The sequence below is a fragment of the Ptychodera flava genome, chromosome 4, assembly GCF_041260155.1.
Source record: "Ptychodera flava strain L36383 chromosome 4, AS_Pfla_20210202, whole genome shotgun sequence".
Lineage (NCBI taxonomy): Eukaryota > Metazoa > Hemichordata > Enteropneusta > Ptychoderidae > Ptychodera > Ptychodera flava.
In genome coordinates, this window is record NC_091931.1 from 5,613,853 (window position 1) to 5,631,605 (window position 17,753).

The window sequence follows — 17,753 nt, forward strand, 5'->3', positions numbered from 1 at the left end:
TGTCTGTCAGGCCACATCTTACTTTCATTTCTTTCTTCTCATTGGACTTTCTAGGTTTCCACTGAAATGTTTTTTTTGACATCTTCAACCAGTCTAGACATCAGAGTAAATCTCTGTCTGACTCTGTCTCTCTTATCAACATTTCCTTGCAGGTCTATATATGTCTGCATAATTTATGCACTGTCAGCTCATGCCTCTATTATCCAGGAAACTAAGGTAATTGCTTTTATTCCCACAAGATGAACCCACATACTTAAAGATTTTCCATAAGAAAATGTAACGAGTGGAAAATCAGCTATCTTCACCTATGTGAGATGAAAATTTCTTTCACCCATATTTCATTTTATTTCAAAAATCACCATTCATTTCTTCATCCATCTTTGCTTATCTTTCTGTCTACAAGTCTCAGTATTCCTACCTACATTGGAATGACCTTATAACCTCCTCACACTCATATCTTGGTCTCCATCTTATCTACATCTCTCTCTTTTCCCTTCCTCTGCACTTGCTCTTTTTTCTTGTTTCTTTCAGAAGAGAGTCTGACCAACACAGTCTAAGACCTGGCAATTGTTTCTACGCTTCGCAAATCCAAACACTTGGAAGTGGACACAGCAAGAAAATGAAGAGTAAATTGAATACTACCCATTGGCATGATGGTCGATACACTGAGCTAATCACTGGCATTTATTCACAAACGTCTTCTTCACATAATATCCCAATGTCTCACTAATTATGGAGGTTTTATAATATGGTTAATAAAATCCTGGTCATTAAAATTAATCTTGATCACCTGTCAGAAATTAAGTACCTTTCTTGTTGAATATGGCCAAATTCCAAATGGATGTTTGGTTTTAAAAAATACCCAACACATCAACAAAATTTTGATGCTGGCAAGAAAAGAGAATAAGTACAATGACACAAAATACAGTACTGAATTATGAATGGGGCTGGTTTTTTCAACAAATGTATGTACCTATGACTTTGCAGTCTGGATTTTCAAACAAGTCTATAAATCGATGAAGTCAGTATGACTCACTGAGTCTGTGCATTGTCAGGAACATCTGAGAGTGAATTTACACTGTATCCCTTGATAGAACCAAAAGACTTAATATCTGAGGGCAGACAGAGCTGTCAATCTTCTCTCTGTAAAATGCCATACAGTGGCAGGCTGCAAAATGCCAAACAGTGGCAGGCTTATCAAACAACCTGGAGCAATCACGACTGCAGACATGCATTTACACCGTGCCGTACTCCGTGTGTGTGTGTGCCCCTCAGGGCAACAATCCTAGTGTGACAGACTAAACAAGAAGTTATTCCTGTCTTGCCAATTTGATTAGTTGATAAAATGCAACTCTGAGTTCCTAGTTTCTACAACAAGGGTAGAGAATCTGACACCTAGCACTGTAAATATTTGTGTAACTTTCTCTAATGAATTAAATGTTAGAAGTAGTTGACACCAGGTAAAGTGTCGTAGCTTCTCATCTGACAAGTACTTGCATGAAATCTGCATATAAAACCAAGGCTAATTTTTTTCAGGCATTTTTTCTGCAAGCGAAAAAGTGACATTTCATGAACAACTTTTGAAAACTGGTTAGCACCTGTAAATTACATAATTACACTCTTAAACTATGTTTATGAAATTATCATTCCATGAAATTATTTTATTTCTCCTAAACAGAAAATAATTATAACAGTGGCCATTTTCTATTATTTACAACATAGAACTCCTGATCTAGAGTCTAGGCTTTGGTATCAGATGGTTGGGGGAGTGCTGAATCTCAAACCCATGCTAAGATTCCGTACTATAAAATTCTTGACCTCAAACAAAGGTCGTTTGAAGCTGCCCGGAAAACAGTGAAACCACACTAAAACCCTATGAATTCCTAAGAAATCAAATACACAGTGACAGGCTGAAATTGTTGATATTGAATAACATGATAATAAGACACTCAGGAAGTTTTAATCAGTATACACACCATCAGGGTTGGAGCCTTGGCTTAGTTTTCTTCGTACTGATGCCGGGCTTTTGAGTAACACTCGTTTGGTACGTCTCGGAGAAGAACGATACGGTGTCACTGTCTTACATTCTGTGAAACAAAAAACAAAACAAAACAATCATATTTGCATCAGTGAGTTTGAGTAAAATGTCAAAAATTTCATGATTGATGTTATAAAATCCATCATTAGATAAAATATTAAATATTGCTTTCTTCCCATGGTTTGGTGTGGGAAAATAATACAGAATGTGTGCATATACATGTAAATATGAGAGATATTCTGATTTGAACATATCAATATTTTATTTTCAAGATTAATGCCCTTTCAGAAATTCACTAACAGCATAAATCCTCCAGTAGTTAGAAATGCAAACATAAGCAGAATTTGTGTTTTCTTGGAAAAGTGATGTATCAAACTGACTGAGATCACTTTTCTTGATTTTTCATTTGATATAGTAATAGTATGTATGAAGTATGGGCATTTCTTCAATTGATAAATTCTCAACTTGATGACTGTATCAGACCAGCAAACTGTTAACTATTGGTGTAATAATAGACTGAGTGTAGGACTGTATTCACCAAAGGCACGTAATCACTTGCCTGACATCAGGAGGGTAAGTGGTTATTTTTATTAGATACCTCTCAACCAATGAAACAAAAGTTTTCGTTTCATAATGTGATTACTGAAAGCAAAATGAACAAAAACCCAAGAACTCATGTGTATACTATTAAGATATTTACACATAATACTCTATTGCACACAATTCAACACCAATGGCTGCTCAATCAGAAGCACACATCGTCCACTGTGATAGTTTATGTGATCTGAGCAGCATGAGTATAACTTAAAGTCCACTGAAAATGTACAATCATTGTGGCATGAGAATGTTCATCTTTGTTAGTTTGACTAAGAGGGAGTTTTCAGACACCTGAGTACGAGTTAGCTATGTTCACAATACAGCTGTCTACGCAATCGCTGGACTATACATTAAAGTTCCATACACAATCCACATGTTTTGGAAATCTGATTCCTTGTTAAATATTACTCTTTACAATATTTTCAGTTTTCTATATGGATAGTTTTCTTGAATTTTTAACAATAAATCTGATTTAACAAAAATACATTTTATACAATGCATTTGATTTGATTTCTTATCATTTCAAAATGTGCCAGGCAAGCATTCTGGTCACATTGCAGGCAAGTGATGGCTTTGCAGCCCATCATCGACAAGTTTCCAAAGAAAACAGTGGAGCATGAAACATACCGGGTATATTACATGTATGAGGCTTGAAATAAATGGACATAATACAGCTGAACAGCTACTGCTACATGTAGCCATACAAAACAGTAATCTATCAGCTAACAACTAAAGTGTTACATGTATCCATACACCATAGTCCAGTTGTATCTTATCTGTCCACTACCTGATCTTTAATAATGACTTCATCACGTTCCATTGGCTATGCTATAGAGTACAATGGTCTAACTGTGGTACACATAAGCCTCATTAAAATTGATCAATCCTATGACAAGTGAACCAGCACTACAGCATCTAGTCTATCAACCATGCTGGAAATATATTACAATGATTTATCACCTGTCCTAGCTGCATACTCTAGCACAACCTATATGACATTTTGCCACACAAACAGTACAAATCGGGACAATGGCACTATTTCAGGTTCCATTCATCTGGTAACAATGCACTGCAACACATTGATATCTGGTATCTATCATGGGTATCTATCTGACATACATGTTTGAAAATGGATTTGGAACAGCTTGCACTAGACAATTAAAACATGCTTTTCATACAATTTAAAATGTGAAATTGCTTTCAGTGGTAAATATAAAATTCAAGCCTTATCAGATATATACTAATAGTATACTTCTTGAAATTAAGGTATTTGTCTGAATATAAAATATACCGGTATGCCGTATGCATCACATTGAATATTTCTGGGATAACTTGCCAACACCATCAAATATTCAATATGTCACACTTGATACAAAGGACACACAATGATGTCCTCATTGTATCAACTGTACATGTATTTGGGTCAGCATCCCCTGCAAGCATTCATTCAGACTACTCCATTCACTGGAAATTACAGTGGCCTGTGTAATATAGGTTTCCTCAATATTCCATTTTTCTCTCGATTTCACAGCAATTGCCTTTTATGACTTTTCATTTTGGAAAAAGGCAAGGCATACAGTATATTGGTATGGTACGTTTATTGCGCTATTATAATTTACTGCCGTCGCGATAAGTTTACACACACCAAACTTCCAATGTATTTAGGTATACCGCTGGTGATGTTGTTACATTCCCACGTAATCACCCAAGTAATCAGGTAGAATTACACATGCTGTTTACGCTTCTTGAATTCCACCGGGAGCTGAGCCTGGCCATAAAAGTGGCGGCTGTACAGATGGACGGAATATTCCACTTTATTGAATGAGGACACAAAAATAAAATTTTATTAAATCAATGACTCTTGTTCATTTTCTTACTGTTTGTATCATTTACCAAGTGTCACTGCTTTATTTTTGTTTCTCTCGCTTTTCGTCTTTCATCACCAGTATAGTAGGCCTATAACCTTAAAGGTCTGGTGAAATGGTCCCGGTCGTGAGACAGAATATCTTCCAGGAGGTCAATACTATTACACTCGCAACAAAATTGCAACCTAAAAGTACGCGCAAGTGTTAATTTTTTTGATATTTCTATGCGCGGCTTTCATGGGGTCATTTTGCGACACTCAGGTCACGCCCTCAGTGGGAGTCAAGGTTGGCCGTCTGTGACGTCACAGGTGTGTTCATTTACATCGAATAGCGGTCCAACGCCGCCTTATCTCTGCCCGGTATCCGCTAACAAAACAGGCTTCGCGCTGCCCATTCGCCACGTTCGCCAATGCGAATCGAAATCCGAAGTGGCGAAAAAAAATCGATCCTAATTCGCCACAGTGGCGAAACTGATTTTGTTTTAAAAAATATGGTAAATAAAGAAAAAACGTTGGTTTTTAGTCTTTTGTTTAATCTGCGCTTCTCTCTCGGCGATTCGCAAAAACTGTGTCTACTTCCGTATTTTTGCGTTCTTTTCCGTGGCGTCGTACGTATTTGCAATCGAGCCAAGTCTCGCGAGAGATTTGACGTCATCTAGTCTAGTGTACAGCATGCATAAATGGCTCTCGCGAGAATTGAAACTTACACACACGCAATCGAGCCCTTGTGATAAATTTTTGACGTCATTTTGTCCTGTGTACAGCGGGCATAGGAACGCTCGCTCGCGAGAATTGAAACTTTTGCTATACATAGCAGACATACGCATTTTAGTCGAGGCAACAAGGTTCGGTGTTATAGTTGATTTACACTGATTGCGGTCTAGATGTTCTGTGTTGTGCATTTTAATCACGGTCTTAAACATTCCATGTTGTGGTCGAGTTGCATCGCGTTCCTCGTGGTCCGGTATTCCCCGTTGTTCTTCAATTTAGCCTAAGTAATTGCCGTCCCAACGACGCGTTCCGTGTTGCTGTCGATTTGTATCATGGAGGACTCTACCTCCATGATTTGTATCATGATCTCTACGTTCCGTGTTGTTGTTCGTTTTTAATGGTAGTCTCAACGTTCAGTGTTGCTGTTCATGCAGCTGATTTGCATCGTGGTTCCAACCTTCCGTGTCGTAGTTGTAGTGCATTTTAATCACGGTCCCATTTACGTTTTTTACTGTCGATTTGCATTGCGGTCACGACGTTCCGTGTTGTAGACTAGTGCATTTTAATGGCAGTCACAACGTTCAGTGTTTGGTGTTCAGCAGTTGACTTGCATTGCGGTCCCAACCTTCTGTGTGGCGAGTAGCGAGGCAGGCTCAGCCGAGGGACCGTGGCCGATCGTACGAACCAGCCGAGACAAGCACATTATTGTTCAAACACTCGACACTTGACGGGAACTTGAAAAGTTTACAGTTGAGCCGTTCATGTTCTTGCCGCTGTCACAGCCACCAAAAGAACAACGTCTTCCCAAAGTGAAGGAGGACACTGTCCTGATCATGTAAGCGGAAACCCTAGAAGTTACCCCCCATGGGGAGCTTACGGAGGTGTGAAATACTTTAATTCCCGTTATGAGATACGACGTCGGGCAAACTTCGGAAAGCCGAAAAAAGTCGACTGGAGAGGCTCGGGGGACACGCCCACATTGCATTTTTCTTTTGCCATATTTCATAATCACCGCGCGCTAAACGAAAAAGAAATGAATGCAACTGTTTTATAGACCATCAACTGTATTTTTGTGATTTTGCAACATGGGCATTTCACCAGACCTTTAAAAAATATACATGTGAACTTACAACCGATCATTCCTCCCAACCCTAATAAAATGGTATCAACCACTACGTTGTCTGTCCCGGGCACAAACTATCTCCACCGAACATGTCGTCGAAGCGAAGGGCTCGCCCGACAGTGCGGTCTGAAATAATTCAGCTTTGGCTGAATGGACACTCTATAAGATCTGTTGCTCAGGACAAAAATATATCGGCATCAACAGTGGTGGCAACTATTTTGAGGCGATTCAAGAAAACCGGTCTTACTGTAACGGCTAGAGCAAGTGGACGCCCACACAGTACACTCAGTGTGATTTCGGACGACCTCAGTTTTCGGACATGCTGTTCATTGTACTCACTTCGCTCCGTATTGATAGCGTTTTACAAGGCATGCTACCGCATATTAAGTCAGATGACGCTACTGTCCCGTTTTTGATAGTTTTTTTTAGGTAGAAGCTATTTCGGGCGCTACAAACTTGGCGAAGTTAGCCACACCGTACGATACAAGATGTCGAACGCAACACACAGAAACAGCCCGTGTCCGATATCTAAGCGCTATACACGTCGAAATACAGTTGCGTCGACCATGGATTAAACGTAACTAATTATCACGAAATGATTCCACATAGTTTTCTAAACACAACGAAATTGAAAATCGGGGTTCGAAGTTTCAAAATATCAGTATTTAGCCCTATAATCATATTCCAAATACGACGTCCGATTATTGCGATAGCAGTCCGATTACTACGCACTCAACATGGGTCAAAAATTTGGCAACTTTGACCCCCTAATTTATGACACTTCTGTCGGTGTTAGCAGTTTGAAGATAAAACACAAAGTTTCGAAAGGTATGATAATAAGATTTCGTAGTGCTCGTCATTTATGAAACGGCTTTGGGCGAAATTCACTACCCTGTCCGAAAACTGACACTGAGTGTAAAGCTCCGCAGATGTTGTCGAGTATATACAAGGAAGCCATCGATGACAGCCAGCGAAGTTCGCGCGGAGCTTTTAAATAGTGAACTCTGTGACATTGATTCCTTGCCCTGCCCACAGAACTATATACGACATCTTTAAACGAGATTTGAACTATAGTTACAAGAGGATATCGCAGGTACCTGCAGAACAAGTTACAGAGCAAAACATAGAACGTGTCGTTCTATACATCGACATGGTTAAGCCTTGATCCACTGCAAGTACACTTTTCGACGAAGCCGGGATAAAGCCAACGAATATCTTCCAACTCACGTCATTTTGAAGAGAGTCGCTTGCCGCGTACTCGATGAGAGAAATCTTCCATGACCTCTAATTTTACCTGCTTGTATTCCGCGTTCGGAAGAGTTTCTGAGCAACGATACAAATCATTGACATCGAGTTCACTGTTGGATAACTTTATTGTGTCTCCTTCGTCATTCCGATACTGAATTTGAAATTCAGCCGTTTTCAAACTTGAGATATTTTCCTTAAGCAGGCACACAAGTTAGAAATACGTTTTACGTATTTTCGTCCCGCAGTACTTCACTTGAAATTGGTACATATCGCTTGGTCAGTGAACAGAGTGCGCGCGTGTACTTTGTGAAACATCACAGGTCAATATTCGCGCGCTTGGAGTGATTGCAGTTGATACCATTTGTATAAAGGGACTCATTCTATGTGGACATTTTTGAGGAAGGCTAGCACCGATGAAAAATCCGCATGTGAAAATGAAATCAGTGAAAATATATATTATTCTAAATAAATGACACGTGAGACAAATGAGAGTGTAGTTGTACCATTCACATTTTATTTCACCAACCCACAGACCGTTACCAACCCCCTGGGCCAAAATGAATGACCCTTTGAGCTTATCTGTTAGACTCCCCATGACGACGTTCACTTCCTCCATAAACGACGGCTTCACGGGGGAATGTGATATCAGATATGTAAGAATACAACAACATCACAGCGGTATACCTAAATACATCGGAAGTTTGGTGTGTGTAAACTTATCGCGACGGCAATAAAATTTCTTGTCTGAGTCTCTTTCAATCTAAATTTACACATTTTCAATTTGCATACTAAAATGCAATCAAGATACCTCATACAGTATTGTTTGTTTGTCATCAATCTGCTCATCATTTCAGCTATCAAAAATCAAAGAAAAAAATATAACAGCCCTGCTCAACCATTTCATCTGCAAATTAATATCACTTTTGACGATACATACCGCTTCTCTCTCACCTGTGCATAATTATGATTCTACACTACATATTCATTTCAAACGTGACAACCAAATCACTATGATGAGGATTTTAATTGCACTTAGTATGTACAAAATTGCACATTTGTTAGCTTAATCCTATAAAGTGGCTTAACACTGAGAATTTCAAGACATTATAGTCATCTTGAGTGTTCCCTTAGAAGATGTCTCCTTATGGGAAATGTTTGAATTGAATTCACCAGTTTCATTTGTCTGCCATTTTCATTCACTTGTATAAGTGAACAATAAAGAGCCTTATATGGGATAGCCATCTTCCCTGGGTTAAATTCATTTTCTAACCTGATATTCCAACTAAACTACAGTGTAACAAAGCTCTACATGGCTGATAAAGAGAAATTACATTCTGAAGCAAATCAGAAAGGAGGAATTGAAAATACAGGAGCCCATTAGAAGGACTGGCAAATTGCTTTTGAAGTGAGTTGATTGAATCAGGGATAGAGTTCTGTATGCTATCTCCATACCATAGGTTCATTGCCTGTATTAGAAATATGTGTATAGCTAGACAAACTGGCAGATTATATCACTGGTAATATAACATGTGACTGTTTATAAGTGATGACTGCACAGGCATGAATTGCATATTGTACACAGAATTCTTCACATTTTTCTGTCCAAGATGACAATTAGAAATTTTCTCAGATTATTGTTCTACTTTTCACAATTAAACAAGAGAATGTACCATGCAAATCATATGATAGAAATTACATTCAAATTCACACCCATTATGTTGTGTAAAAGCAGGGTAATATTTGTGGTGTATTGTAGGAAATCAACCTAAGTGTCCGTCTGTAGTGCACGTGATTTCTTTATATTCTCTTTTTCAACTATGCCAACCTGTCTGTACAATACATGAATCTATGACAAAATCCGATTCATTTTATATTTATTATTGGCAGATGTTTCAACTTTATCTGGTTAAAGTACTGTACAATGTCCCTGCTGAATGAAATGAAACTTTTCCATCTATATCATATGGTATTTCCTGGTATGAAGGAAGTTCTCTGTGTGAAGAAGTATATAACACCATGTCTGTTTCTCTGTCTGACTATCAATGTCCTTTCAGCATGTACGTACATTTTTTATTGTATTTATTTAAAACTTTTCAAAACTTTGAAACAAACCAGCATGTATCTGTCTGTGAATCCTTGCGTGTATGTCTGTTTGTTTGCCTGTCTGCCTTCCACATCAAAATATTGTGCAAAATCACATGTACATTTGTTTTTTCCGGTTTTACTCCATGATAAATTCTGACTGCAAAAATGGATCAAGGCACTGACAATTATCATACCACTCATCTAGAGTTGTGCAAAAACCGCTCTTCTTTGCCTTAATTAAATTTCAGCGCTAAGAGGTAAATATTACAAATATCACTTGTGTTGCATAACTGAATATACATGGCTATTTGTGTTTTCCATACAGGTGATACTGTATGGCAAAAGCCAGAGCTATTCACTGTTACTACTTCATGTTTGATGGAGTACAAGGTGACAGTGTACATTTTCATGTACACTGATTCCGTTTGTTATATCATCTTCAAGTCATTATGTTTGCTCAAAGAAAGACATCTTGAAAATTTCCAACTATTGTATTAACATGCATATTAAAACTGAGCAATTCTGGTCATGGAGTTGAACTGACCATTGCCAATATTAATTGAACCAAATACCTCTCAGTGATGAATAAGTGGTTATTGATCTACTCTAGTCTGTCAAAATGCAAACAATATTATTCCTTTTTCTACAATCTACACATGCAGTCAGGACCAATGTGAATTCTGGATAGTACGATATTTTAATACCCTAAGAGTCTGAGAAACCTTAAATTTTTTACATTAATAACCTAGCTGATTTCAGACACTCATTTTGTTAATAGTTATGCTGTTGCTCTTCTGAATATCCAGGTCCATTATATTAAAATTCATCTAATCTTTCTTATGACGTCAGGCAAGTGAAATGGCAGAAATGTTTTTTCCAAAAAAAACTCAAAGAGTGTGGTATCGCATGACATATGTGCAGACACACAATTCTGTACATAAATCTCTCTCAGTTTCTCACAAATTGATACCCCCTGTCATTAGCTTCCAGTATTTCAAACATGTTAGGTGCATAAGGTTTTTTCAATTCTTGCATATTCTAGAATCTATATGTCAATATCATTGGTTTGGGGTTTACATAGCCCAAAATGAACCATACAGATACCAGACTAATTCTTGCACAGATCATACTGTACCATGTTTTCTACTGTGAGGAAGAGCAATCTTGTAAAATTCTACATGAAAGAGTTGACACAAACAACAAATGCAAATTAAAGCAATGAAAACACACAACAAAATAATTTCTTGAATCTTCACATACATGACTACTTTTTGATATGACAATTAATTGTGAATTTTTCAATCTGAAGACGGATGTCTCAGAATAGTAGATGAGATCGATAAACTCTGGCATTTCAAAGATGAAAACTGACAACAAAATTCTCTGCTAGTGTCTGGATGATGACACTGAGCCAGTGGGTATGTATGAATGTTGTAATGGAAATATCAATAGCATGAAGACCATAAATCCCTTTATGATGTATAAAATGCTGCATCTACTTTCAGGGAATATATTCAATGACTGAGGGAAAAACTGAACAAGCAATATAACTCAGTGGAAAATAAAATTTAAAGATAAAAATGAGTACCGGCATGAATTTCTCAATGCTTGAGACTAATGGTGCTATTTTGAGGATTTGACTGTTTTAATCTTTGGAAAGAAAGCTGTATCCATGGCAACCTGATAATTCTTGAAGGAGACTAAATATACACAGTTGAATATGATCAAGCTGCTGCTGATTTTTATGACCTTTGTGTGCCATTTTTAATTTTTTTCTGACAAGGCTAACCTGGTGTGATATATACCGGTATATATACATGTATATTTTCAAAACTTGAAAAAATATAGTGTTATCATAAAAACTGTCCAATTGAGAACTCTTGACTATGCCAGTCAATGATCAGGCAACACTGATGTACTAGATGGTAGTGGATATCATTCAACTCACCATGGGTAGATTGACAGACAGCTGTTACCATGAAACAAATAATGACATTTTCAATACCATTTTGTTTACACTGAAGTTGCCAATGGCACATGCACTTTTTTGTTGATATTTAAACACATCTTTCACAGTTGCATAATTTGTTTCAATAAATCTCATGTTTGACTTACTCTTGTTAGTTGGCCATTTCTCTTTTGAAATGCACAGATTATCTGATTATCAATATCAGCTAGATACATCACTGCCGCATGGTTTCTGATGTGGTTGTACTTGATGCCACAAAATTGTTAAACAATTCATTTCCAAGAAAATAGTTGGAATGGTTTCAGGGTCTTCATGACAACTTGTTTAAATATATTACAAATATACAATAAATCTTGCATTACTTTTGTCTCGTGTTTATGATGACATCTTTAGATAAACAATGATTTACTCAGAATGGATCAGCTTAATGTATGACATGCCTGAGACCATTTAAAGTAGTATGTTGTGCAGCTACAAAGCACTTCAACAAATTACCATCTCTGATTTTCCACACTGTGCTTTCTGCAGGAAATAGTCTTACCACTTGCAGGGCTGCCTTGAAATGTTACTATTTAAATCCTTTATTACAATGTGTACAGGATGTGATTTGGCCATGCAACTTTGGTGGCTGTTTCCACTACTGATGTTTTCTTAACCCTTTCACTGCCATAATTTTTCCCACCAAAATTTAAGTTCAACATTTTCCCAATTTATATGAAATTTTTTTGTAATTTTTTTGTATCATTTTGGACCAAATAGACATCATATTTCATTAGCTACAGTTTTTTTTTTCAAAATTTTAGCAGAAATCTGAAAAAATTGGCTGAGGTACATTTTATAAAGGTGACAAAAACTGACTTTGGCGCTCAAAGGGTTAATGTACAGTTTGCTATGGTAGTATGCACCTTGAAAATGACAGACTAAACAATTGCTCAAACTTTCATCAAGCAAACTTTCAGTCATTCTCTTTCAAAATAGAAAATAACAATCTGGGGTCATCAAGCAAATTTTGCTAATAGAAAAACAATTTACCCAATATTTACTGCTATTTGAAATTTAAAATGGCTGCCATCTCTGTGTTATCCCTATGGGGAAAATAAAATTCCTGATTTTCACAGAACTAAGTGGGTGAAAACTTTATTTACTCTATAAGCGTCAAAATATATCCCCTAAAAGTGGAAGGCCAAAACAGCATTACAAAAGCTGAAGAATTTGAATATCTGTCCCTAAGGTGCATTCCATGCCAAAGAGAAACTCTCTCCACTCCTAAAGGACTAAAAGCTGTAAAATTTTGATAATATTTTTGGTTCCTGTGCTGAAGAACAAGTGCATTTTCTTCTTCTTTTCCTTCAAATATTATTTCAAATTCAAACCTTTAGTCTTATAAACACCAATCATTGTGCATGATATACAAAATTATTGCTTACAAATGAATTCTATTCTGGACTAACATTCAGTTTTCAACGACAATTTTGGACATTATCTACATAAAGATTGTGTTAAAAAGTTGAAAACTAGGCACTTTGACATGCTTTGGGAAGTAGAACAAGAACATTTTGTACAACCAGAACAAAATAATGGATTTTTTTTTTAAAGATATGATTCATACATGTATGTTAAGTCTGAACAAGTAAATATTGAGTCACAATTTATTGTGGGCCGAGTTTATCACTTTTGATCTGATCCTTACTATCAGCTATACAGACAGGGTAACCATTGTATTTATTCAATACAGATAGGAATGGTGGGAAGCTTCTTACAGATTCTTTGCAAACTTTAATTACATTAGAATCAGAAGGGATTAGGTATTTAAGTTTTCTTACCTTCATTGTCAAGGTCAAAATCATCATGGGAATATTTCTCAGGGCCATATGCAATGAATACATCTTCCTCTTTGAAGAAATCTTGAAGACAGGTCACCTGATAAAGAAACAAAGTTAACGAGACATTGTTTTGAGTGAAATTCAATTTATTTTAGTTAAATCACTTTCATTTTTCAGTTTCTGTTTAATTCACATTCAACTGTAACTCGATTTACACACTAATGCAGGCACATTGTTTGTAGTATTGATGTGAAACGCTATAATGAACCTTTTCACCATGGTCATTACTTAAAGTCAAAAATCAATATTTGAGATTTAGTCTGTCCACTTTCATCAGCTGAGCTGTTGAATGACACGGTTTCTGTTTGTTGATATATTGCAGGTTCAAAGGTCAACTGAAATACCCTTGACATTCTGTTTGACATATCAATGTCACACAGATCAATTACCTTCAAGTATATCACTACCAACACTACCATAGAGCATTACACTTTGGTAATATTCAGAGTGAACTTTCCCTTCTTTCTTGTCTAAATGAGAAAAATCTGATGAAATGTTTTACTAAAACACATAATATCTGTCAGGCCCTTCTATGGTTCAACGTACTTTTTTGCATTTCTAAATGGACTTCATTCATTTGTATTAATGTACAAACACTAAATGACAGAGATTGCCAAATGCCACTGTTGCTATCACTGACTATATTGCAGATTTTGTTTGTTTTTGCAATTTACGCCACACTAAAGTATGTGTACATTACTGGAGTGAACAGGGTTTTTACATCACTTTTAACTTTTGAGAGTCCCTGGGACTCCTGGTGTTAGAAAATGGGAGTCCTACATCAAAATATGGGGGTCCCAATTTATTTCACAAAAATGTTTTATAGTTTATCATGCCATGGTCTTCACTGTGTTCAATTAGTATTAATTTGCATACACAGAGACAACAAGGTTCCATATTGTACATGGAGGGGTAACTATTGTGCAACACATGCACACAACTATAGGGCATATTCAACTGACTCTGTATAGTTTGAACCGCCTGTATAACTATAATGGAGAGTTGAAGACAAAAACACATTTCACTAACCTTTTTATCGATTAATTTTGGTGTTTGACCCAACTTACATTAGTTTAATTCACGTACGCGTGTGTAACTATCTGTGGCTTATCGAGTCACGGACTCGTACTACCATACATACTAGTCAATCCGTTCGCCAAGTTTGATCACATTTTTTGACAAGCACGCCACAAAATCCGCCACAAAATGGAAAGAAACCACTAAGTATCGAGAAAAAAGTTTCATGTCCGGTTTATTTCAGTTAAAAAAATGCGTAACACGTAGGAAATGTCTCGTAATGTCAACAGTTCAGAACAACTACATTTCATTTACAACCGGGTCGACTGTTATGGCCGTCTCGCTTCAGGACGGCCGGAGGTCAAATATCAACAGTTTAAAGGGGCTTTTTGGCAGTCAAACGCTTGAAAATTCACAAAATACACTTCAATTTAACCGAATCCTTACAAATTTCTCAATCTTGCATGTTTTGGACTTCGAAAACCTTAACCTCGGGTTCCATGTCGAGAGTTAGGCATCACACAGTGCCGCCATCTTGGCCGCCGATACGTTCGAAGTTCACTATCGCGATCGATTTGGTCACCAAATCGCGTCATTTTTCCATAAAATATTCTCAAAAAAACTGTAAAATCTATCATTTCTATCACCCAGAGGGCAGTAGCTTGGCATAATATAGTTGTCTTCCGTGTCTACGGCATGGTAAAGCTTTCAAAACGTACGTACATGTTTCGTTCAATGCACTGTGGCCGTATCCGCGTGTTAAATATTCATGAAAACCGCTGACCTCTTTGAAGAAAGTTCGCATAAATTACTGGAATTTTCGATTGTTAGGCTGCATGATGTCATTATTTTAGTCCTTATATGGTACTAAACTGGGTTCAAAGGGTCAGGAATACCCTCCTTCTGGCTGAGTTCGGCAATGCATAGCTAAGTTAGGCATAAGCATAGAACGCAATCACTGTCGGTTTATATACCGACGTGGCGCTGAGAGCGAGAATGCCGTGTCGGTTATAAACCGACGCGGCACTTTAAGGGTTAAAGTAGGGGTCGGTAAGGTTTACTGGGATGTGTACACCAGCAACAGATATTGCTGCGTCCCAAGGGACGCGTGGTTTAGTTTTTGAGGGGTCCTGCGTCCGGTTTTATGCGTAAAGGACGCAGAAATGCGCGTCATGTAAAACCCTGAGTGAATTAAGGACCATAATACTGACTGAGGTGATCATGATGTGAATATTTCACATGTTCAGACAAAGACTGTCCTTGATAAATTATGATACCCAGCACAGGTCTGTAAAACCCGTACAATAATGGGTTCACTTAGTCAAATTCATTGTCAAATGATGTATTATGCCATTGTACATTAGTCAATGCTAATTTAATCTTGCATAATTATCCTCAACATATTCAAACAAATCTGATCTCCTTTTGAAATGGACATATTTATGTTGTTGGTGTTTGAATTAAACTCAAGGGATTGTACACAGCACAAGTTCATATCAGAAAAGTAATTACCTATTCAACCAATCCAGGCTATGTGTTCTTTTATTCTGAAGTAATTATGCATAAAATCTACATAATTAACCATTTAAAATATTGATATCAACATCGACAAATTCAAGGTATGTGAATTTTTCTTGGTAAAAGGGTGAAAGGAACAAGGTTGATAATAGAAATAAATTCACTGGCAATCTTTGATTTTGATATACATCTGTGATTGATCACATAATGAAAGTGAGGCCTGTTCTATTGTTTGCCTAAGGGATAGCAATCTTGTGTTTCCATGTGCATACTGATGTGATATTTGCTTTCAAATGTATACACTCTTTGCCACCAAATGAATGTCTCCCAGTCATTCCTCATGTCAACATAATTATGTAAAATTGCTATTGTTCTTTCCTGGCCATGAAAATTCCTCTTGTCAATACCGATAGCACTTGCTAAGTTTCTTGAGCAAAGTACCAGAAAATAATTCCCATGCCGAACGGCGGTTTCTAAAGACTAGGGTGACTCACAGTAAAATGTATCTCAGCTTAAATAAAAATTCCTTCATGATGGTGAAATTGAACGTTTGTTCACCTGACTGAAATCAAAACAAAATGCCGTGTTCAAATCTTTATTACATCTTACAACTACATTCAAGTTTACTCTCTTGATTTCTCATCAGTTGCTCCTTTATATTGGACTTAAAAACAGACGTCACATTTTGATAAAAATAGTTTAATACATGAATAACAAAGTTTGGGTTTCTTATTTTATAGGAAATTCAATATTAAAATGAACATTTCTAAATACAGGCTTGACAGAGAAATCATAGACAAAACATTTAAAATAAATGATTGTTCCTTTGAGCAGTAAAAAACCTTTCTATGATAACTGATTATAACTGACAGATTTTACAAAATAATATCAACATTTTGTGCAATAAAAATAAACGCAATAAAAAATTATCAGAATTTGAAAAAAGTCTAGTACCAGTAATGTAACCTTAATTACTTTTCATGACTTTATTGAAACTGTTATGCAATTCATCAGAATAATTTACAATAATGTTCTTGAAACCAACAACAGTCAACAAACTGAACATAGACCATGATCATAAATGAATGTTTCTTGTCCATTGGTTGGACCATGTTAGTATCAAAACATACCAATGAGTGTACACTGATATCAAGTTGTTTGATGACAACCCCTATGATCTGTCTGTAAATAATAAGTTTGAAAAAAGTCATACCTCCCTTCAAAATACATTAAATACCCAACAAGATCATATATTTTGCAAAAGGACAGTAAATATTATAAGGTACACCATCTCTGATGCTTTCAATAATTTAGGCTGTGTTTTATGTACCAGATGCTATCTACAGTGAAAGGTCTTCTTTTCATATATAATACATCCACAAGATAAGGTCAGCACCGGATATTAAAATATTCATACACTGTATTATCTCCAGAATTTGAAAGATCAGTTTTCAGGGATTTAAGAAATCAGATGAAATCAGGTCGAATCTGTCAAGATTTCAAATGAAAAATATTTGAAAATATGCATCTGATCCAGGTCAGTGAACTGCAAATTTTACAAAATGTACCGGTATGCATGATACTGTAATATCTTTGTAGATCAATGTAGTAAGTGTGTTAATTTCTAGTGGATGTTATGGATGAACTTTCTCTACATATTATGAATTTAATATCATAAAATTTGACTGTGAGGCTATGCA

At 36.6% G+C, this 17,753-nt stretch overlaps 1 protein-coding gene across 2 annotated transcripts in view; it reads right to left on the reverse strand.

The window, feature by feature from the left end:
* LOC139130767 (serine/threonine-protein kinase DCLK1-like) overlaps nucleotides 1-17,753 on the reverse strand; it is a 66,675-nt gene that overhangs the window by 25,682 nt on the left and 23,240 nt on the right. For both annotated transcript variants that reach the window (XM_070696559.1, XM_070696558.1), the window contains exons 3-4: nucleotides 13,459-13,555; nucleotides 1,977-2,087 (exon numbers count right to left, since the gene is read on the reverse strand). In XM_070696559.1, the coding sequence (XP_070552660.1) occupies nucleotides 1,977-2,087; nucleotides 13,459-13,555 (208 nt within the window). The remainder of the gene's footprint in view (nucleotides 1-1,976; nucleotides 2,088-13,458; nucleotides 13,556-17,753) is intronic.